Raw genomic sequence first — 24,399 nt, forward strand, 5'->3', positions numbered from 1 at the left:
TGTATAACCAATGCAAAGATGATTTATAATCCCAAATACCCAAATGATGTTAGTATCCAATATCCATCGTAATGCTTGTTTTCAAGGCTGTCTCCAAACTCCCAAGAAGATTGCCAACATGCAGTTACCATACTATCAGGTATACATACATTTTAACATGTAATAGAAGCATTCTGATGCATTCTGGTGAAGGGAATACAGGAAAAAGTCAACATTTATTTCAGTTCATGTAAAATTAGCAAAACAACATAACTTGTTAGCAGCCAGATAATTATCAACTGGACTGAGGGATGGATTACCACTAGCTTTTGCTAATGTTTTTGGAGCTACAAACCAAATATCTTGCTTTAAAAAATAAACCTTTATTTATGAAATTCTGTGATTACAAAGAACATGTTACACTTAAAATTTAGATAATTGAAATGAGCCTATACACACACAAAAAAAAAAATAATTTAAATTCAGATTTCGAAAATCTGGTGGGACACGTGCCCATGCACCTGCATGGGTGGCACGCTCGCACCCACACTTGTGCCATTTTCAAGACCTTTGCTAACCAGAGACCAGTTCTAGTGGCCACAGTCAATTACAATCAGTCCTATATATGTGGATTAGCAGTCATCATTGATTGATCAGTGTTTTCCGGGATGAACATGGCCAACCTATCGAAAAAAAAGTAAGAAAGAAAAAAAAATCTGATCTGGGGCCAGTAAGATTTAGGGGGGGCATGGCCCCCGTGGCCCCCCACTTTATTCACCAGTGATTGTTGGACCTCACAGTGTCTGTGCAAACGTATTTGTGCAGTTGTTATTAACCTAAACACTTGTTATTAAACGAACCAATCGTGGGGGAGAGGGAGAAAAAGGAGAGGGAGGGAGGGAGAGAGAGAGAGATAGATAAACTCTCGCGCGGAGGGATAGAGGACAAGAACGTGACTAGGCAGCCGAAGAGCTGTTATGCAACCGCTGACCTACTAACACATATTTCTAGATAGGGAGTCGGAGAAACTGGAGTAAAGTCGCACCGGCATCGCACAGCAAACAGACAGCCCGAGTCAAAGGACAAGAAGCAGCATCCAGTCTACCCACTGACTCCAAGGCAACCGACCCGACCACCGAAAGACAGGAAAAAGGGGAAAAAAAACTTTTCGTTATTTTGGGGAGGTTTCTTCTATAGACACAAGGAAAGGAGGAAACGGGAGCGAGACAGCTTTTGTGTCGGGGAAGCCGGAATCTCTTTTTCCCCTCCTCCTCCAGGACATGAAAAGGTATGTTGTGACTGAGATTTTCGGATTTTGTCTTTGTCTATGTGTATGTCTAAATGTTCTTTATTCAGTGTTGTGTAACAAATATGTGTTTCAACTGCGAGTGTTGAGAGCAGACCGTGATGCTTATGGCCGGTTATTGTTCACATGGCGACTCGCTGCGCATCCGCGCGCCCGTGACTTTGAGACGTTTGTGCTATTTTTGTCTCATTAAACACGGTACACAAGAGCCGAATATGATACATTGTTGCCGGTATTGTTAAGCTTTTTAGTTTGATCTGAATATGAATCATGTAGTGGGACTGGGAAGACGTGGTTGGTCGTATTCCGCACAATGTGCTCAATGTCAAGGCGAGGTTATCTCCCTCATGGTTGTGTTTTCCATGGAATGGGGGCAGCTGTGATGTCTGGATTACGCAGTCAGACACACGGTGTAGGCTACTATAATAGCTCCTGCACGTGGCGTCCTGAGGTCTTTATGATGCATTTATGTTGGTCAGTAGATCACTAAGGTTGCTTACCTACATGATTAGTTACTCTTTTTGGCTTTCCAGCTGATGAAATCATTAGACTGGAATAAAGCGTAATTTATTTTGGGTGACTGATTCATAAAGGGCATTGTTTATGCCACATCTTCATTAAAATCGAAATTGACGTCAGAGTAAAGGTTATGGTAAAATTAAAATAAGATAAAACATTTTCAGGATATTTATCCTGTGTTAATATAGGCCTAGTTTTTAAAAAAGTGTGGAAGTATTAGAAATACAAATATCTTAGCTACTGCAGGTTATTAAAAAAAAAAAAAAAAAAAAAAAAATCAACAATAATCTGCCATAAAAAATAATATCTTTCTATAAAACTGCCCTTTCTCCAGATGTGCAGAGTATTTGCTTCTGTTTCGAGATTACATCACTAACACATGTATAGATGTTCAGGGTTCAAGGGATGTAACAAAATGTCTGATCTGCATTCAAAGTGAGTCACCGGGTGAATTTTCTGTACAAGGTGCGTTAAGTATAGCACAGAGCTGTGGGCTCTGAGGGAGATGGAGGGTATGACATAACCAGAACACAGCAGGGAGAAGCAATAAACAGCAGCTCTCTCCCGGGACGGAAAAGCCTGTAATTGATTCCTATTCACATCCTTTGCTTTCGTCCCATCATTCATTAGTAGGATTAACACCAAATCCTTATTTCTAAAGCTGATAGTTAATTTGACAGTCTGAATGGATGGAAATTTTAGGATTTTAGAAATGCTTTCATCCATGATGTAAGGCAGCTGCTCAATGTCTGTGAGCTATATTTAACTTGCTCAGTCTTTCTGGACTAATAAAGAGCATGGCATAGAAAGGATAGGAGTGAGTGAAGTCGAATCAGATGTTACAAACTTTTCCGAGGTCCCGAGGAGGCCTTGGTGTGACATTGTTGTGAAATTAGAATAACAAGTGAACAACCAGGATGTGATGCAATGTGTGGAAAGCCCTGTCTGGCGAAGGCAGGCAGAGTTCTGGTGAGCTCTTAGTCCGCCTGCTGCCAGCTGGTCTGCTTTCAGAGGCCACTGCATTGCTCAGTCTCAGCCAATTCCCTGAATATAGGTCAGACCTGTATCTGGGTGAGGACTCGCATGAGGTATAAAGGGCAAGCCGTGGACTACTTTGACCACTCTGTCTTTACTCTGAGGAATACGAGGCCACACATTCATGTCGGGCTATGAACTACGACTAGATTTTTTCTCTCTTAGGGATTCTAATTTTGGAATCTGTTGACTGTAAGTACAGAAGCTAAAACTCTTGACTTGTTACAGGAAATCGGATTGAATTTAAGAATATTACGCAAATCTCATACTCAGTATTTAAATACTTCTACAAATATTAGTATAACTAACAAATAACTTTGATTGTATAGTACTGTTTAAGACAAAGTAATAAAGTGCCAAGGCCATGGTTATTATAATTTGGACACTTGTGTTTAATTCACCCTTTGGCAAATTTGTTACCTTTTCATAAAAAAAATTGCATTTATCTGCAAGATTATTCTGGGGTTTCCCTAATCACTGGTACAGGTAGAAGTGATTTCAGTCATGTGTTAATGAGAGGAAGTGTTCTAATTGACCCTCAGCCACGGGTCTCGCAAACTGACCTGGAATGTCTGGATTCCTGCCTCCTAGTGCTGTTGTTTTGACACAAAGCCTTAGGGCAATATGGAGGCTCCTAGCTATAGCCGGCGCCCCTCCGCGTGTGTGGTGCTAAGAATCCTTGAAAGATGGAGGAGGGGAAAAGGATGTCATGGGGTTTACTCACACTTGCCTCAGAAGTAGGTCAGAGTTGAAGAATTCCTCCCCGAGCGGCAAGTGCCTAGGAACTACTTCAGGGCTGAAAAATACTGAAAACAAAGTGCCCACGGTGGCTGCGGTGAATCGTTATGTTTTGTTTTATGGGAAATGAACGTCCCTTCACAAAGAGGCTATTGCACTACGTAACATGATCATTGATCAGTATCGCTTTATTATTAGATTTTATTCAAAGCACACGCCGTTCACAGAGAGAGAGAGACAGAGAGAGAAAGAGGGGACAGTGAAAGGGGAGATTGCAGGTCATTCGCAGCCATTAACCTGTGGCTTGTCCTGCTATGTTATATGCATGGGTTACACAAGCTTTGCTCCGCAAGAAGAGAAATTCAGAGCACGTAGGTTGTGAGCAACAACAGCAGCCCCTCCCCATGCAGCCCTTAGAGAGAGAGAGGGAGTGAGAGAGCCTGTTATTTTGCGAATATGGCTGCAGAGAAGGGTGTGCGCTCTGACGTCAATGCCCATCAACCCAATCTCTCACCATCGTCCTTCGTCTGCCATCGATGCATATGTTTATGTGCGGCATTTGGTGTTTTTTTTGTAGAGCGAACAGGAATTAATGTTGCGTGAAAATCACCGGAGCTTTTTATAATCCGATGACGTATTGAAGTTGGTCTCTTTTATTCCCACCGCTGTGAAGCCTTTAAAAATCCTCTAATTTCCCCCAAACTGGATTCCTCCTGTTACCCCATCCCTCTCCCTCCCTCCCTCCCACCCTCCCTCGTCTCTCTCTGTCGCTCTATTTTTAGAGTGCACTCAAATACTCTCTCTCTCTCCCGCTCACTCCCTCCCTCGCCGTCCCACTGACCTATTTTATGGCGCACCGTCAAAGGCAGGAGGAGTGTTTACTGCTTAGCTTCATTTCTAGGTCAGTGGGACAGCGCAGACGTATTTGTGCTTCCTTCCCGCCAGCCTCCTTTGTTCAGTGCACACCCCTCCTCCTCCTCATGGAAGTCTTTATGAAGATTATTCAAGGTTTGGAGGGTTTGGGGGGGGGGCAGACCCTAAATTTTTCCACATCTGTTAGTAGTTGTGTTGAAATCCCTTTCCTGTTCAGCATAGCTTTGCTCTAGTTTCGGCAAAAGAGACAAACAAGAGAGGGTATAATCCTTGTTTTTGAAGCCTAAAGCCTATCTACAGTAGACCTAAGCCCTGAGTTACACCAGAGCAGACATGGGTGAATATGTTTAATTGTTCAGAGCAGTGGTCAGGCTATATCAAGGTCCAAATGTGTTTTTTCAACTGAATTCGAGATTGTGTAAGAGCGAGGGTCATTGACTTTGGGGGTAGCACAGAAATATTCTACAGGTTTTCATCCTTTGCTTACGAATAGCATAACTTTTAACTTTTATCATTAATCCAGTACCAAGTGCTTCACTAAACTTAAGTTTCCAATATTTACCATGAAATAATAGTGGGAACAGAGAACAGATGAGGCTTATAAAAGCAAGCAAGTGATGAGTTCATTGCTATGTTAAATTCCAGTGTAGCGAGACAAAGAAAAAAAAACACACCAGAGGAGTCTTTGTAACCCAGAGGCACGGTGACCTAGATTATAACATTCCTTTTGCGTGTGTCATAAATAGACATTTTCATGTTTTTACTGGACCTCAGGGCTCAGTTTAATGATGTGTTAATCATTTCTATACGTAACTGTGATGCGGTGCAGTGATATAACTAAACAAATCAGGCATTAAAAAAGAGCAGATGTAGTTATTACGTAACACTGTGGATTACCGTCAACATCCGTTCGTGCTGCATTCAGCATTGTTGTTAAGTTTATGATGCAAGACATGTTGGGTGGGCATGGCTTCCTGTTAAGCGTAGGGAAGTTAAGTAGTTTTTGTGTGACAGCAAACAGAGGTATTATTCATAACCCTCATTTGATTACCTCATGATAACGTCTAATATATATTAATAAAAAGCAGAAATTATAATTACACTTACTTAATTTGTTCAAGCAATTTACATTGAGTGTGATGATGCATCAAATGTCTCTCCGTCTATTCCCTCAGCCCTTTATGTGTCAGTCTCTGCAGAGCTGGCACTAGGTCAGCCTGATCGGTCCTTGTTATGTGACTATGGCAGGGGCCCGTCTTACGCAAGAGCTTTGCAGTAGCAGCAGCGGCACATACAGTTCTTTTTAGTGGCAGCCACAGCCCTGTGTGCTCATGTCATGTAAGTGCTGCTATTTATTCAGACTCTGCATTCAGACTCTGCAGTCACTCTCCTTTTCTTAAGGGAACAAAGACACGAAAGACAAACATTGTTTAACATTGGTTATGAGTTATGTCATAGATGTTTTGGCATTGGTTCAATTGCCAGAATGTGTATTGACCTCAAGCTTTAGAGATAGCGCTCAAGGGAACCACATGAAAGCTTTTTTACTCCAGGTCATTAATCCACTTTGACCTGACTGAATTTTAATGTCACCATAACCATCACTTGTTTTAAAGATAGTCTAACCCCGTCTCTCTCCCCTTCCCTCTCTCTCTCTCCATAATCCAGATAGTGATCAGCAAACAGCAGCACTGAATCTGGATCCTCAGGGAGCCCAGAAGTAGACAGACTGACCTACATCCTCCGCAAAACACTGACAAAGCAGTGCAGTCACCTGGCATCACAGCTCTGCTAAAGATTGAGGACGAAGCATATAAACTCCAAATCAACTCCAGTGGACTGCAGAGACTGCTTTGAACTTTTGGCCAAGAGACCTGAGAAGAGTCATTGCACCAATACAAATTTGCTTCTTTTCATCGGTTCCCTGTTCGGAACTCCGGTTCAATGTCTGAGGTTTTCGTGGAGTTCCACCTCTTTTTAATCTTCTTGGCTTATATGGACACTTGAACGTACATAAAATCAAGTATCCGAAATCAATGAGGCGATACCTTCGAGGAGCACAAATACCTCATCAGGAAGTTTTCGCTGATCCTGCAACATAGGTCAAAATCCTCAACCAAGCAGAAGGCTCATATCGCTTTACATCTTCTCCCTTTCCCCCCTTTGCCCTTTGCTAGAGTTACACTCTGGCCCCCAGCTTGGAAAAAATGGAAAGCCTAAGTCTACACCTCCCTTCCAACAGCAACAAAAATGCCATGGAGATTGACAATTTATCTTACGATGGGAGCCTCCCATCCCCTAATCCTGAAGGCGAATCACGGAACAGCCGCCAGGGTAAAGGTTCCAAGTCAAGTTTGAGCTGCCGTCGCAAGCGAGAGTTTATTTCTGATGAGAAGAAAGATGCTTGTTATTGGGAAAAACGGAGGAAGAACAACGAAGCAGCCAAGCGCTCAAGGGAAAAGCGTCGCCTCAATGATATGGTGCTGGAGAACCGGGTCATGGCACTGAACGATGAGAATGTTCGTCTGAAGACGGAGCTCCTTCAGCTCAAGTTGCGCTTTGGCCTCATCAGCACGGCATCCTACATGGAGAAAAGTCAGCAGATCACCAACTGCGCTGCTGCTACTGCCAACGCTTGCCTCCAAGGGATCAGCTCCAACGGCACCCCGAATAGCAACTCTTACCTCTCAAGCAGTGGCTACTCCAGTGCATCCCAGGTGATGCAGAATTCTGACTCATCTGAAACAGAGCAGTCGAGCCGTGGCAACCAGCACGCCATGCTCCACAGTTACTCTCCACGGGGCTCCATCTCTGACATGTCAGACGACTCCAGGGATAGCCCCGAGCCCATGGGCTACAACATCAAGAAGGAGCCCACAAGTATGGAGATGGCTAGACTGGAAATCAACGAGATGTCCAATGCTATGCCAAGTGGGGCTTACCATGGCAACCATACCGCTCTGGTCTCTACACACCAGAACACCCAATTGGCTGAAAGTACCATGGACTACCACCAGCAGCAGCAGCCGAGCCAAATGGAGGCCTCCAGCCCAGCGCCCCAGTCTGCACAAAGGAGTGTCATCTTGTACCGCTCCAGCAGTGGGTGTTACCCCATCGAGAGCCAGAGGCCAGAAGACCAGCAGTCCCAGCCCAGCAGAGTGCTGCAGAAGTTCTCTCAAGACTGCTCAGTGACCATCACAGAGGTCGCCGAGAAGCTAGAGAGGACAAAGACCATTGACTCTCCTCAGTATGAATACACTGACGATGATGCTGAGTCCATAGAGGAGCTGCAACAAAGGTACAACGCCCAACAACAGCGTGAGAGCCATAATGGACACTACAGCTACCCGGGTCAAGAGAGCAATCTTCATCACGCAGGAAGCCACCAGAACCCCTTCGCCCCAGACCTGATCCACAACACTGAAGAGGGCAAGACCTCCTTCCCACAGCATAACGGCTACCTCAACACACTTGACGAAGAGCCCCCGGTGCTCACCTACGAGGGAGGCCCCCAAGTGGATGGTTTCTTCCAGGAGAACTCCTCTGCTAAAGACACCTCGTCCAGCGATGGGGACCCACGGAGCTCAGACAAGGAAGGCTCCACAGACGACGAGTCCCCCTCCTCGTCCTCTTCAGATATCAGCAGCTACCACCAGACGGCAGCCCAAGCTTCCAGTTCGCACGGCGAGTGCCAAGCCGAGGTCAAAGGCACCGCCCTGCCCCACAAGCTCCGCCTAAAGAACAGAGCCATGTCCAATAATGGGGCGGTGGGATTGCAGGTGGAGGGAGCGGTCCACAACTCTGTGTCCCCCTCCCCAACTTGGCCTCAGCACCCATACCTAGCTCTGCCTAATAACCCTCACAGCACCCAGGCCAACGGGGAGAGCAAAGAGGTGGACAATGACGAGTATGCAGTAGAGGTGGCTAAAAAGGATGGAGGGAAGAAGGGTTCCAGCAGAAGGGGTGGGTTCGGGAAGAGGCGAGATTAAGGACAAATAGAACGGACACTTGTTTTTGTTGTCTGCACAGCAGACAGACAAGCAGAACTATGACTCACATCGCCACCTTACAAGACAGAGAAGAAGCCAGGGATCTTTGCAAGGTGTATTTACAGTAGGATGTGATTTCAGCATCAAGTTTCACTGTGTCACCTGTTCCCCCTTCCTTTACTCCGGCCTACCTCCCACCTGTCCCTCCAATTCAAACGAGATCACTTAACAAGGGAGGGGACAGAATAAAACTGCAGAGCTGAAGTCTGGGATATTTCCCTTGGGGGACATTCTAACATTACTCAATTATTCATTGTTGTAAACTGCCCTGGTGGCTGGTCAGCATTTATTGTGGCATTATGGGAACATTCCTTTGACCAAAGAATACATATCCTTCCTTTACCGTCTCCCTTCTTGGCAAAGAGTTAGATTCTTCCTCCCTCTGAACAATCTGCACCAATTGATCCTCAACCCTCACTAACCATCTGCACATAAGTCCTCTTCACTTCTGAAACACTTAGATTGTATATTACTGTGACATATACATTTGCATAAATGGAATATATATTTTAAGAAGAAAAATGTGGCAAAAACAGCAAAAATAAAACAGTGGGATGCAATGGTCGTAGACTTAAAAGTGATCAATTGTTCCTGTTGAGACACCTTGTACAGCACCTCTTTGTCTAGAAAATGCCTCAAAGATTTTTTTTTTACAAAAAAATAAAAAATAATGGTACACTTTTTTATATTTATGGATCAGATCAGGGGCCTAAATCAAGTGATCTGAGCTCTATGACACAAAGCTGTCAAACACTTAAGGCCAGTTATTTGCATATCAGTGAAATGCTTTGCAGTCACACATTGCTGTCGGCAAGACCTGACAAGCACAAAGCAAGCATTGTTTGCCAGACCTTAAACACAAATCAGCACATCCTCATTTCCAGACAAAAAATGGTCTGGCTAATAAATATAATGTCTCTCTAGTTGCAAACCAGCAAAGCTGCTCTCTCTTCATAAGGTGCCTCTTTTATTGTGTTGTCCCTTGTCCCCACTTTGGCCAATGTCTTAATGATCCCACTCACTTCCGCACTGAGTTATTTTAGCTACAGTAGATCACACAGTCTGTACAAGTTTTTACTGTTTCACTTCCTGGTGCCTGCCTCTGGCCACTATGTATAAATGTAAAGTCTCTCTATCTCTTGTATACTGCTGTCATTATTTTATTGTTATTTTATTAATATTGTTATTTTTTATTATATTTCGTTATTATTATGTGTATTTTTATGTCATACCGTTGTGTCATTTTGCTCTATGCTCTTCCTGGTTGTGCTGTGTATTTACCCATGTTGCCCTTTTACCCAATTACCATTTGTACTCTGTGTTAACGTATAACCTTTGTTGTTTGTCGAAAGGCTTTCCAAAAAAAAAGAAAGAAAAAAAAAAGATTTTGAATACAACATGTTGGAGGTTATTATGTATTGTTATATACTTCTTGTGGATATAAGAAAATGGTTGAAATAAAAGGATGTTGAATTAAAGTATGTCTCTTTTGAACTATTTTGAGTGAAATCTGAAATGCTCAAGGAAAGTGATACAAGCAAGCACGCACACACATACACACGCATACACACACATACACACGCATACACACACACACACACACGCACACACATCCAGAGCAGCTCACACAGACGGCAACTTCACAGTCTGCCAGTACAGCTCATACAGAACAACTTCACTGGTTCAACACGTCATCACTAAATGCTGCCTACTGGCAAAGATTCACACTGAACCGAAAACATAGACATAGATACATCAGTATAGGGGGGAATCTGAGTCACAAAATAAGGGCTCCCCTCATAAAGACAGCTCACTTAGTCTATTCATTTAATACAATAACATTTCCTGAAAACTCAAGGTTAAAGATAACTTAATTCCTGTTTTATGTGAGGCAACTTTAGATTTCATTTGTATTTAAAAGTGTGCTATATAAATAAAATCCATTATTGAGGCAGACAAAGTTAGTTAGACTACGTTAGACTATCTTGAATCTATTTAGTATTTAGGAACTTAAAAGCTTGTCTATTCTTTGCTGGTCGGCACCAAAACACAGCAAAAAGGAGAATGAATGTTTGACTTTAATTTGACAAGTGGCCAAAAACATGTAGACAACCAATGTAGATAAGCGACTGTTTGCTTACACCTGGGAAACGGCTTTACTAGGTCAGTGTTATTTACGCCTTGCTTAACTGTTCCGAAATGGAAAAACCCCCATTAGATTCACAGAGGCAAAAGAAATCAGGACATTATTTCATTCATGCTAAAGTTTGGGTGTATTTAAGATCATCAGGGACATGATTGAACCATTCTCACATAAAAGCAGGAGCAAACTGGCTCATTGAACTCAGTTGAAAGGAATCCTTTTGCACTTGTTGGTGTTACATCAAGTAGCAGATAAGCCAAGTGATACATTTGGCTTTTCGGTTCCGATACAGTCCAGTGTTGCACAATGCCATACACTTAACAGATGTGCTTTAGCCTGACCAAAAGAGGAGGAGAGAACCCCCAAGAGAATGAGTGCAAAAAGCAAAAACAAGTTACGCAATGAGCTTGAGAGTAAACTGCGTCAGACTGTGAACATAAGAGTGTGGCAGCCTCCTACTGACCCTGCCGTTAATGGAGCAATAGCTGAAGGGAACACCAAGTTGGCATAGGCAGAGCATACCACTGTCAAAGGGGGTTGTTGCATAACAGCCATTACAGAAACCAGAGCCTATCAGATACAGAGAGGTGTTGCAACTTCAAGGAAACGGCCAAGTTTCTTAGAATCCCAGGATGACAGATCTGGTTTGGTAGTGTCAACAGAGACGGGAATACCAAAAAATGAAATAAACATATGTGAATAGTGCTTCACATTTGTATCCACAGCGCTTCTGGTGTACAGTAACAGTAGCCTGTTACTGCATCTCAGTTTCATGTTGACGATGAGGAAGGACAAACAGTACAGTACATGTGTGGAAGCGGCTGACCACAAATAGACCCCGCTGAGTTTCCCCAGAAATATGAAACTAACTTATGGGTTTTTCAGTTCCGCCCTCCGCGCAACCCTCCAGCCAGCCATAACAAGGTGACATTCCAAGAAAAAACCGCAGTGCTTTGTAGTGCACTATCCTTTCCTCATGCTCTCTCCTTCCTACCCCCTTCGCCTCTCCCACAACCCCTTTCACAGTATCCCATGTTCTCTCTCTCTCTCTCTCTCTCTCTCTCTCTCTCTCTCTCTCTCTCTCTCTCTCTCTCTCTCACACACACTCATCCCCCCTTTTTTCCCAACCCATTTTTGAGCTGTAAAAGCTGCTTTGTGTTGTGTGCAGGCTTGTGAAAACAGGCCAGCAGGAGAGTAAAAGTAGGTCAGCGAGGAGGGATAGGAAAGGGCGAAGGAGGGGGTGAGGAAGGAGAGAGAGAGAGAGAGAGAGAGAAGGTTACGTAACATGCCTCTACAGTGTAAACTTGAGCAAACTACTCAGAAAGAAGCTCTCTCTTGTTGGTGCCTGAGGGAACAGGTCGGTAGCACACAGCCAAACACGCACTTGGGCTACAGTATTGTATGTATCAATTGCATCAAGCTGACATTAAAAAACAACAACTTATAGATAAACTTATTGATACATCAGATCTAACAGGAATCATGTATTGGAAATCCCCATGACATTTTCACATGATAGTAATATACCCTTATTGTTAGCATAATCTTTAGTTGTTTATCAATTTAAATAAAGGTTTAGTGATGTATTATCCATTAATTTCCTGGAAGTTGTTTTCATGTGGATTTTTTTTACAATGACTTATGACCTAACCTGCTGCCAGCTTTACTTTAGATGCAAATCTGCAGACATTTCAGTTTGACCTCATTTGAATGTTTGGTCTCAGAGTTTGCCCTGCCCTCCCACACCATTTAAATTCATCTTTCACTGTGTGCACAGCATGTGGAGATATCAAACCAAATCAAACTTTATTCATAGCTATAGCCTTTCATACACAGCATATGTAACACAAAGTGCTTCATAGAATAACAAGAAAAGAAAAAGAGCAATCCCACCACCCGCCTCCTTTCCCCCCAATCCACGGACAGAGGGGAGAACGGGGTAATGTGAGGCATTTCTTAAATTTGCTCCCCTAAGGAAGCTAAAATGATTTATCAAATTTGTCAAATTTACACATCTCCCATTCATTCAGGATGTTTCCTAGAAAAGGGCATTAGCAGAATTTATTCATGACAAAGGGCAGTGAAAATATGATTGTTTTAAAAAAAGTTGTCTTGTGTCTCAGTTTACCCCTGCTGTGGGGTAAACTGAGACAGACCAGAGAGTTCAAGGGGGTAAACTGATCCACTTACTTTTTCTACTCTGAAACTACTATAACAACACATGTTGCAACAGCTAGAATCCTGACAGCTAGATTGAAGACCAAATATTCCAAAACTAATGTCGGACTAGTAACAGAATCATGGGGTTTGGTCAATTAAGGAAAACATTTTCTAAACACTTGAAAGTAACTCTGATGAAATGATAAACATATAATTCATATTCAATAATTAACATTCAAATGACAGATAGAACCAGTTAGATTAAAACACAGTCTGGGGGTCAGAACACAGGACCTTAGAGCCAGCTAGTGTCTGGGGGTCAGAGCAAAGAACAATCAGAACCAGCTAGAACAGCCTGGGACTAAGAACACAGGACTAGACCCAGCTGTCATTTTCCATCTTTTGAGTCTTTGATTAATATTTTTCTGCATTTGTTTTATTGGGATCATTCATTAAATAAAGACATATTACTTAGAGTCTATTGATGTTAAAGGTCACTCTCCTGTCCCCCACATACATGCGTGCCAAACCATGCCCTTGCTGACACCCCTATAACCATTCAACCCCCACCTCCAGCCCACGTTGTCTTTTGTCTTATTCAAACTAGTCACCTTGCTACCTCAAATATAATGGATTCTTTAAAAGAGGGCACAACCACTGTCTCACTTTACCCCACAGCATTTGTCTCACTTTACCCCACTGCCACAATTTGAGAAAAAACTAACTCTCTCAGCAAATCAGGCTAATCTTCAGTTATCATCATCATCACATGGTTTCATATGTTGGCAGTGCATCAACATGTGTGATAGAAGTGTTTCTACCTGAATCAATTTGCTTTGGCACAACAGTCGATTAAGTTGACAGCAAGAAAATGTACTTTTACATGCAAAAAAGTGAGGTGAAAAATGAGGTCCTCTCTTTCATGGCCAAGGGGAAATAAGAAGGGCTTGAAAACATATATCTCACATGACCAAAAATGTGTTCCATTGCCTAGATACAGGGGGTGTCTCACATTACCTGATGGCTCACATTCCTCCGTTCTCCCCTACTACTTTCAGAAGTTGAAAACACTTCAGAGAACAGAACTCAATAAACATGGACTGAATAAAATAAGACAAAGCAAAAGCATGAATCAGTAGAACAATAAAACATGACCCTGTATTACTCCGCAATTTAACTTCATACATTGTGTGTGTGTGTGTGTGTGTGTGTGTGTGTGTGTGTGTGTGTGTGTGTGTGTGTGTGTGTGTGTGTGTGTGTGTGTGTGTGTGTGTGTGTGTGTGTGTGTGCATCAGCTTTGGCTGGTTATGTAACTGGAATGCTGCAGTATGTAGGTCAGCAGCACAGGGAGAGGCAGCGATGGGGTAATGAGGATAAGGCTATAAGGAGGGTGTTACACTGTACGAATTAGTGTGTTTGTGTGTGTGTGTGTGTGTGTGTGTGTGTGTGTGTGTGTGTGTGTGTGTGTGTGTGTGTGTGTGTGTGTGTGTGTGTGTGTGTGTGTGTGTGGTGAGTGTGTGTGTCTGTGTGTTGTATTCACACTCCTGTATTTCAGGTTTGAGTAATAATAATAAGGTAAAATTGAGGATTGTATAATGCCATCACAGGCTGCAAAATCTCTGCAGAGGGAGACTACAGTTCACACAGGCTAAGAGGAAGAAATCTTTAGAGGCTCGAAGCCGTGGCAACTCATTGTGCAATGGAGCTTAAACTGACCAAGCTCTAAACAATAACTTAATGGATGTTTTTTTCTCACAATCCAACCCACATAAAGTTTAAATGTCAAGGTTTTGCATCTTCTAATGGGTAACTAAATACATTTTCAAGCGTCATTATATCAAATAAAATAACATTATGAGCTTGTTAGCACCTTGTTGTGCTGTGGTTGCTGAACACATCCAATAAAACCATCAAAACAATGCCAATCGTGGTGAGAAAAAAGTCTGATATGATCCTAATGATATGCACAGGTTTTAGATAGATGACTAACGGACGCTGAGAGGTTCTCCAGTTAAAGGATAAATACCTCTGGAATGCAGTTAATCAATTATTAAAGACTTTGCAGTATGACCGGACACGCTGCTCTTGGAGAGGCTCCAGTTCCCTCAGTGAGGTTTATCTGAGCTATTTATACTACGCCATGGTATCTTTTGACTTTCATCCCCTGTTTTCTGCAATGATTAATGGAATAAGTTGGACAGGGGATCCTTTCTAATTTGAGGGCTGCAAGTTCTGCTATTTTGTTTTACATTTTTCACTTACAACATCTTTATATATTTTTCCAGCACACGTTAAGGGCACATTTCCATATGTCTAGCCAGTGCCCCACTTTCCTGTGATAAAAGGAAAGTAGATGCAAAGCCACTGGCCAGGGTGATTTCAGGACAAACAATAAAAGCTTTGTATTTTATTCCCTCCACCAGAAATGGGGCTTTGATTGAGTGCAGCCAGATTGAGTGCGGCCACAGGAAAACTGAAAGGGGAAAACAGGGCGAGGGAGAAAAACGACTCCTCAGTTGAACATGCTTCCTTGGCAGCGGTTCAGGAGAGTGTTATGTTGCTGCCACGACCAAGTCAGTCCCTGCTGCTGCCTCTGTCCTACGCAGCAAAGTAAAATAGGTCAGTGAATGCCCATGTGTGTGTGTGTGTGTGTGTGTGTGTATGTATGTGTGTGAGCACTGCCGTAAGTTACATGTGTGTGCTGCAATGAGTTAAGGACTGCTAACTTCAGTGACACACACTCATATACAATGATTCTTTTACATCACAACACAAAAATAGGTCGTATTAAAGTCGTGCACTAATGAAATGAAAGTAGGCCACCAGGAACAGCTATGTGTGTGCGCTCGCCTGAGCGTGCGAGAGAGATGAATCAGCTCATGTTATGCAATGGCTAACCACCCTTGTGCCCTTTCGCTACAGGAAGTAGCCTGATGGCTTATGTTTGTGTGCGTGTAAAGCCTGCTGAACCTTCATTTGTTTACTAACTGTTTCTGAAAAGATTAGAAAGTTTTTCATATTCCCTATCAAGTTTTTTTAGTTGTGATTTATTTATTTTAAAGGTTTCAAGATTTAGGTTTTCAAGGATTTAAAATGAACTAAAACAAAAAAAAAATGTAGTCAAATTTCGGTAAGGGAGTCGATCATTTTTATAGCAATTCAATGTTTTCTAACACAATTCGGCACTTTTCCCATCCAAGTCGCTATAAAAAGAGTGGTAAAAGAAGTGGCCTCAACCTTAAGGCATGGGTAGGCCTACGCATGAACTGTTCAGGATAGGCCTATGTCTAAATATAAGTAGTAACTTATCATATTGAACACAGCACCTTTTTTTCACAATCTAGACCTCAGGTCTCTGAAATTGTTTTAAAAGGATTGTTAAATATTTTGGAAAATGCACTTATATACCTTTTAGCTGAGATTCAGATAAGAAGTTATTATCATACTGTATCATACTGTATGAAGCTAAAGCCCGGCTCTGTTGTTGGAGTCTCCACTGGTTGCCTGACAACATGATGGTGACAACTGGACTCAAACCAGCTAATAAGTTAAAATGAATTTAAAAATATTGAAGAATCAGTATTCACAAAATCAAATAGAATGTATTTCGAGGCAATCACATCTGTGTATGTTTGGACTGAAGTCTCTTTCCCCAAATTCAATCCCATTCTCCGACACTAAATGGATCTATAGCCTGCGATGTGCCATTACTAAGCCTTTTCTGTTAAAAATTAAATAAAAATTATTTCAAGTCAACTGTCTGCACTATATTTTTGAGTTTTGAGGCTTTGACTAAAAACTTGTACGTATAAAGGAAAACTGCCAATATTCGAACCAAATAATAATGTTTTGATTCCGTTAAATTAGAAGGATTTTGTGGATTTGGGTTTAAAGCTGCTTTAAATGTCAGAATTAAAGTGGGTCAGTGCCTGTAATACGCAGCATGTGCTGTTAAATGTTGATTTGTTTCACCAAACAAACTTTAGTCAGGTCCGCTCGGCTTCTTCCAAATGTAAAAAGGATTAAAAAAAACAATGCAATATTTGTTTTGTTTTTGTTTTTAATAATTAAGTTATTATTATTTTGTTTTTTTAGATTATTTTTAGACATGTTTATGCTTTATTAGACAGGTTGGAGAGACAGAGAGGAAATGGGGCAGAGAGGGGAATGACATGCAGAAAACGACCACGGGCCGGATTCGAACCCGTGGTCTGCTGCTTCTGCTGCTGTCTGTGTAGAAGCACAGAGAAGAACAAGTAAAAAAATAGAATCCAGAAATGAACAAATATGATACATTTCTAATTTCATTATGAAATGTATACAGATGAATTTGCAGGTAAATGTGTAAAAACCTCTCATTGTAACTTTTATTAGAACTTTTTTTAGCCAATACGGGTTATTTACTTCCTAATTGAATTGAATTCAATTATACTTTATTGTCCCCTTCGGGAAACTTTTATTGGACACGGGCGCTTAATAATTTGCACTTACACTAATGATCAATTAATAAAAACAATAAGCATACAATAATGCTCATAGAGAAGACATTTGATTATGTAGTGGCCATTGCTCGGTAATATATCTCAATTTAAGTCCCAAAATAAATTACATTTTTTAATCATTCAAAACAATAATTATTCAAAACAAGTGGAGGAGGAGCTCAGATTAATTTTGAACAGCTTTGCCCTGGAAATAAATTCAAGTATATGTAAGTCCACAGTGACCTCAGTCAATGGTGTGTGTGTGTGTGTGTGTGTGTTTCCCTCCTGATTTCATTTAAAAATGTCATATATCACTGATTCTTGAGAAGTGGGACAAAACAGGGTACAATGTGGAACAAATTCAAACCTTATGTTTCGGCAAATTAAATTACATGTATGTATCCAACATATTGACTTAACTTGACTTCATTTGCCTAGCAGAAACCTGGCACCAGCCAGAGGTTTCCTCTGCCCTAAACGATGCCTGTCCCCCAGGATACAGGTACTTGGAGGCAGCCCCCAGAACTGGTCGCGGTGGTGGCCTAGCTGTCATCCACAAACAGGACCTGGAGTTGTCCCCCATGTCGCTGCCTACAACTTCCTCCTGCGAGTGTCTTGCATTCACATGTAAGCCCCCCCATCCCATGACTGTTCTCTTCATATACAGGCCCCCAAAACCCAACTCTGCTTTCATCCCGGAAATGTCTGATCTCCTCACAACACTCCGTACTACCTCTGCCAATACCATCATTCTGGGTGATTTAAATATTCATGTTGACACCCCCTCATGCCAGCCCGCTGCTGATTTTCTTCTGCTGCTAGACTCCCTCAACCTACAACAACATGTTAATGCCCCCACACACTCCAGAGGACACACACTTGACCTGGTTATAACTAACTCCGCCCCCATCAGCAACCTACAGGTTTATGATCTCGGCGTCTCGGATCACAGAGTTGTGTCAATGGAGCTCCATTTTCCTTCCCCCTCACCAAACCAAAGCGGCAGATCCACTTCAGGAATGTGAAAAATATCAACATGGACGCACTGGCCCTGGACCTTCAACATCTCTCCTCTGGCTCAACTGACTCCCTCTCTGTTGCTGACTCGTAGTGGACTTAAACAACCAGTCCCTGAGCAGTCTCCTGGATCTCCACGCCCCCTTAACATCGAGGTCAGTCTCCTTCTCGCGCTCCGCACCCTGGTACACCAGTGAGCTACGTACAATGAAGGCGGCTGGGCGTGTCCTTGAGCAGCGACTCAAGACCTCTGGTCTGACTGTCTACAAACAGGCATACAGGGAACACAGGAGGGCATATGCTGAAGCCCTGAAGAATGCACGGTCCAGGTTCTATTCCACAATCATCAACAATAGCCCGGGTAACTCCAAACAACTCTTTTCAACAATCAATCACCTTCTCAAACCCCCTTTACCATCCCAATCTGAGGCCACCGCGGAGAGGTGCAACATGCACATCAACTTTTTTAAACAAAAAGTGAATAACATCCGCTCAAACCTCTCCACCACTGCTGTCCTGCCCCTTCCAACTGCTGACCCACCGATTGACTCTGTCCAGACCCTCTGCTCCTTCTCCAGCATCACACAGGAAGAGGTGGAGGACGTCATCAGGAAAATGAAGCCATCCACCTGTGCACTAGACCCCTTCCCTACAGCTCTGCTGAAGGCCAACATCTCTGCCGTCTCTCCGCTCATCACCATCATAAACCACTCCCTCCTGGCCAGCCATATACCATCTGCGTTAAAAACTGCTGTCATCAGACCAACATTGAAAAAACCTACCCTTGATCCAGAAGTCCTCTCCAACTACAGGCCCATCTCAAAACAGTTGCAGCACAACTCCAGGATCACCTCATACAACATCACCTGTTTGAAAAATTCCAGTCTGGTTTCCGCCATGGCCACAGTACAGAAACAGCCTTGGTCAGGGTCACAAACGACCTCCTGATGGCAGCAGACACCGGCTCCCCATCTCTCCTCATCCTCCTGGACAGCTGCTTTTGATACGGTTGACTACAATATTCACACAAAATCACACACCAACAACGTCACCTGCGGTGTCCCCCAGGGCTCTGTGTTGGGCCCCACCCTTTTCTCACTTTACATGCTCCCCCTGGGCAGTGTCATTAGCAGGCATGGGTTATCATACCACTGCTATGCCGATGACACACAGCTCTACATCAGGACAACCCCCACTTCTTCTGCCCCTCTGCCAACATCCACACTGACCACCTGCCTGGAGGAGATAGAGACGTGGATGAAGCTCAACTTCCTACAACTAAACGGCTCCAAAACAGAAGCCATCCTTGTTGGCACGCCACATCAGCTCCGCTCCCCCACCATCACCAATATCACCTTCTCTGGCCAAAACATCCCCCTTTCCGCATCCGTCACCAACCTTGGTGTTACAATGGACCCTCAACTAAATTTTGACACCCACATCAAACACCTCTGTAAGACAGCATTCTACCACCTCAGGAACATCGCCAAACTCCGTCAAACACTCACCCTGGCAGATGCAGAGAAGCTCGTCCATGCCTTTGTCTCCTCCAGGTTGGACTACTGCAATGCACTCCTCATCGGGATCCCTGGCAAGGACATCCAGAGGCTCCAGTACATTCAAAACAGTACTGCCAGGATCCTGATGAGGGTGCACAAGCACGACCACATCACCCCCATCCTGAAATCACTGCTCTGGCTCCCCGTCTCACTCAGAATTGAGTACAAGTCTCCCTCCTCACCCACCAGTGCCTTCACGGACATGCCCCCCTTTACCTTCAGGAACTCCTCACCCCCCTGACAACCTCACGTACACTCCGTTCAGGATCCACTCACACCCTCTAAACCCGACATACGAAGCTGTGCACCATGGGTGATCGGGCCTTTTCTGCTGCTGCCCCTAGACTATGGAACGCCCTCCCTGACCACCTGAGGGCCCCACAGACTACAGCTCTTTTTAAACGGAACCTCAAAACGCATCTCTTTAAAAGAGCATTTAGCTAAACCTTTTAATATTTTTTTTCTCTGAAGCAGTTTGAGATTCTTGAATATAAAGTGCATTATAAATAAAATGTATTATTATTATTATTATTATTATTATTATTATTATTATTATTATTATTATTATTATTATTATTATTATTATTATTATTATTATATACTAAGCTAAGCTTTGACCACAACCTCCCAGCTTTTGTTTTTGTTACCGTCATTGGCCTATCACCACCGTCAGATGTCAACTCTGTCAGATTTCATGTCTGACGGTGTTGACATATTTAACGTTTCTTAAACATAAAAAATTTAATTTATCTAGTAGCCATTTGGTTTTTCTGTTGATGTTAGGTGCTAGTATGAACTACTCCAGGAAAATAAAATGATCAAAACATTTCAAATAACTTCTTCAGAAATTGTAAATCGGTGTTGACATATCATGGTTGTGACACAGTTACATATGCAAGATAGCCTTTTGTCCCGGTTCTCAAGAATCACTGATATGTACAGGTAGTAATGTCAGCCAATGTTTACATCATCTTTATATGAGAAAAAACAACAAAAAGTAATATTAAGTACTTTTTTATTAGCAAATTTAGTTGAGTTGCGGGAATACATATTGGCCTATACCTCACTTGTTTGTTTAGTTAATGCAAATGCATAAAATATAAAAAAAAAATGCAAACGATTTGTCTCTTGTAGCTACACTTAGCTTTTTACTAAGAATTAACAAACAAGTTATAATGTGTTAACTATACTTTAAAGGTTCCCGTGAGAGGATTTAGTTTTTCGGATAGTCAGGCTAGCTGTTTCCAGGCAAGCTAAGCTAAACGGCTGCTTATTCAATCAAGCAACTTATTCACCTCAGAGATACTAAGTTAGCATTGATATTTTCATCCCTTGCAAACAAAGCAGATAATTATTTCCAAACATGTCTGTTTGTGTTGAAGCCATCTGATTGATCCTTTTTGTTAAAAATCTAAATGTATGCAAAGAATCTTAATATCAACAGTAATCAGACGGGGAGTTTTTGCACATGGTCTTTTGCACATTTTAAATGGAGCAGTACAGAAACAAAGAACACTGCATGATGCAATCATGAACACTGATTCAGTCCAGAGTCAGACCCACACGTTTCCCATGAAGCTTCAGGACAACTCTGACTCAGGAGTTAGCGTCTCTCCCTTACGCCCACGAAAAAAAAAATCAAATGTTTAACCTGTAAGTGCACGCTACAAATAATTTAATGACATCAGAGGAACACTAATGGCCCTTAAACACACAACCCCAAGTGCACAGTTAACTGGAATATCACAGGAGTTAATTGAACACAGAGGTAGACTACCTAAGTTTATAGGACACCCTGGGAATACTTTACGGGAAGGCAGTAAGGGTTTATCTTTCTATTAAAACCTTGTTCATAATTAATAAAGAATTTGTTGAACTTTAACGATGAGCATTAAGACTATTGATGTTGTAAACCATCACGTATTTCAAGAATGTTTTCCCTGAATGTGACGCTGAACTGTGACCAGCCAGTGCTCTGAAATGTGTCAGATTGCTGAAACATATAAAGCTTGTTAATCTGGGGCTGTGAGCTGCTGAACAAAACAATCCTCACAATGGTTACATTTAAAGATGAATTGCTCATTAAAGCTGGGGTATGTGATTTCTGATTGGTCAAAATTAACATGAGCTGTACACTTTGACCAATCAGAGCGAGGCTCCGATTCTCTGTTCTTATTGGCTATTGGGACTGTCCATTCACTTTGGCACAACTTTGTTGGTGTAGAGCGTGTCAGGGAGGGACTATGGGAGGGACCAAAGAGAACAAGTGGAGCGGTTGAGGTATTTGGATTCGAATCTCTATCCCAACTGCCATTTTCTCCCCAAATCCTCCACCCCAGCTTTAACTATACCTCCTTTTGTCACTGTCTCCATAGATATCCCTCTCTTGCCAACTCCATTGTAAAAGATCAGGAACAACTTCCACATTCCACCTTCTAGCTAAGCTATTATGAGGCTTTAGTAGTCGGGTTTGGCAAGTCAAGTGGACATCTACAAAAAGTCAGGCTCTTTCTGAGAAATACATTTTTCTTTTCTGTTTCGATCCCTCCACCTTGCTGATGTTCACAGCATAACAATAAAGGAAACACTATGGCAGGATTTTGTAAATTTGGAAGATACACACTTGTTTTGGCTAGATTTGGCATGAGAACTCTGGAAAAGTTGGGCGTAGTTCTTCATAAGGTCAGTCAAGGGTCTGTGGAAAGGAGGTGCCATGTTGCTGTAGAGATTGTAAAGCCCACTGGGGAAAATTGTTATTTGTTACATTGGTATGAATATGAATGGATTTATAAATGTATAAATGTAATTGTTTTGATTTTATATGAATTTGTCGCCCATAATTTTGATTGAAATCTTGTCAGAAAGGGATCTTTGAGGGCCAATGTGGAGAGGAAAACTTATTACAGTGCTGTACAAGTGGTCATGTGAGTATTCTATTCTATGACAGAAATGTTTTACTTGATCTGAATTCACCCTTCAACATGCAAATCTATCTCAAATTGATGATGGTGTCCTGCTCATACGGTACACACATCTGATGCTTTAAAGTTTCATCAGGAATAACTCACTGTCTGCATTTTACACTTAACAAGCCAACATTAATTGAGCCCCTGCAGCCTGACAAACAACATTTCGGAGCTGTGGTGATTGAGGTAACCTGCAGTCCTCTGTGGTGTTTATTAAGTGGATTAACCTCCTTAGATTAGTCTCAGCCATTCCTCCCATCTGTCTACTGTTACAACACACTGTACAATCACCACAGGACACACACGCACACACTAACACAACAAAAGAAGGCCTTTAAAAGATGTATACATGTGCATGTGAGCTAATGTTCTCCCTCTGACCTACTGCACTGAATATCTTTGCTTGACTTGATCAGGCACACAGCAGAGACACACTGACTTAACCAGGGCTTGCACACATGGCATGCTATTATTTGACTGCACACACGCACACGCACACTCACACTAAATTGTGATTAGTCGTTGGTTATTATTCTCAGTTGGGTGAACAGGAGACATGCAGACCTTACTGTACTGCCTCGAGTTGGAGTCAAAAGCAGGTGTCTTTGGACAAAGCTATCTGTATGGAAGGATTTAAACTAAATGTGTGTGTGTGTCACTGAACACTTGTTGGACTTGGGAACTTGATCACACTTAAAAAAAAAGGAGTGGCACAGTTGTAAAATGTGCAAAAATGTGTTTAGACATACATACCGGGCCCTGGATATGGAATGAATACATGCGAAATAAACAACTTTAAATATTTCAATATGAACCTGTATCTGTAACTGCAAATCTGTTTTGTATTCAGGATTTGGATCTCTTCGTGGTCTCTATCTATGTGGACATTTTGCATCTCACTCTTCATGTTTGCGTCTATTTTGTCATTGACTGCTTTACTTTTCAACTTTTCTTTTATCATGTGCAGTTTCTCTTTTCCCCTTTTTATTTATCTAGGTCAATTTCTTTTATCATGGGCAATTTCCTTCAATTTATTTTAACATGAGCATTCCTCTATCAAGTGCAATTCCTTTTATTATGTGTCATTTATTTTATAACAGGGCACAATATTCTCCTATCATATCAATATTCACCTGTCCTCTCAACCAGGGCCGGACGGTTTATGTTTTTTTATTTTGCCTGTACTAAAGTTGTTATGTACCTCATATGTTGTTATGCACCGTATTGATAATTAATGTTTTGTTTGTATGCAGCTGTTGTTGTCAGCACATTTGTCCTTCGGGACAATACATTTTGTCTTATCTTATCAAAAAATTTAAACAGTCACTTCATATACCAGACGAACAAGCTGTGTGACTTAGAGCATCACATTCACCAAACATTTCTGATTATACGGGATGTTTCTTAAGTTTGGATCCCAAACAAACCTTTTTTTTTTTAAATCACAGTCTGAGCTACTCCTAACAAACTACTGACGATTTTGTTTTTACTGCAAGCCTAATTTCTTCCATTAATTCAAAGAATTCTTTGACACCCCAAATCATGTAAAACTTATTTTTTGGAGGCTCAGAGTA

At 42.1% G+C, this 24,399-nt stretch overlaps 1 protein-coding gene across 1 annotated transcript; it reads left to right on the top strand.

Moving 5' to 3' along the window:
* Window positions 1–943: 943 nt before the first annotated feature.
* On the top strand, window positions 944–9,977 carry nfil3-5 (nuclear factor, interleukin 3 regulated, member 5). The gene is made up of 2 exons (XM_080029135.1): window positions 944–1,267; window positions 6,119–9,977. Exon 2 carries the CDS (start codon window positions 6,658–6,660, stop codon window positions 8,437–8,439), a length of 1,782 nt encoding a protein of 593 aa, XP_079885261.1. The 5' UTR covers window positions 944–1,267; window positions 6,119–6,657; the 3' UTR covers window positions 8,440–9,977.
* Window positions 9,978–24,399: the final 14,422 nt, after the last annotated feature.

The sequence above is a fragment of the Ammodytes marinus genome, assembly GCF_949987685.1.
Source record: "Ammodytes marinus genome assembly, chromosome: 6".
Lineage (NCBI taxonomy): Eukaryota > Metazoa > Chordata > Actinopteri > Uranoscopiformes > Ammodytidae > Ammodytes > Ammodytes marinus.

Coding starts and splice junctions, on each gene's coding strand:
- nfil3-5 (XM_080029135.1), top strand. CDS start 6,658: ATGGAAAGCCTAAGTCTACACCTCCCTTCCAACAGCAACAAAAATGCC.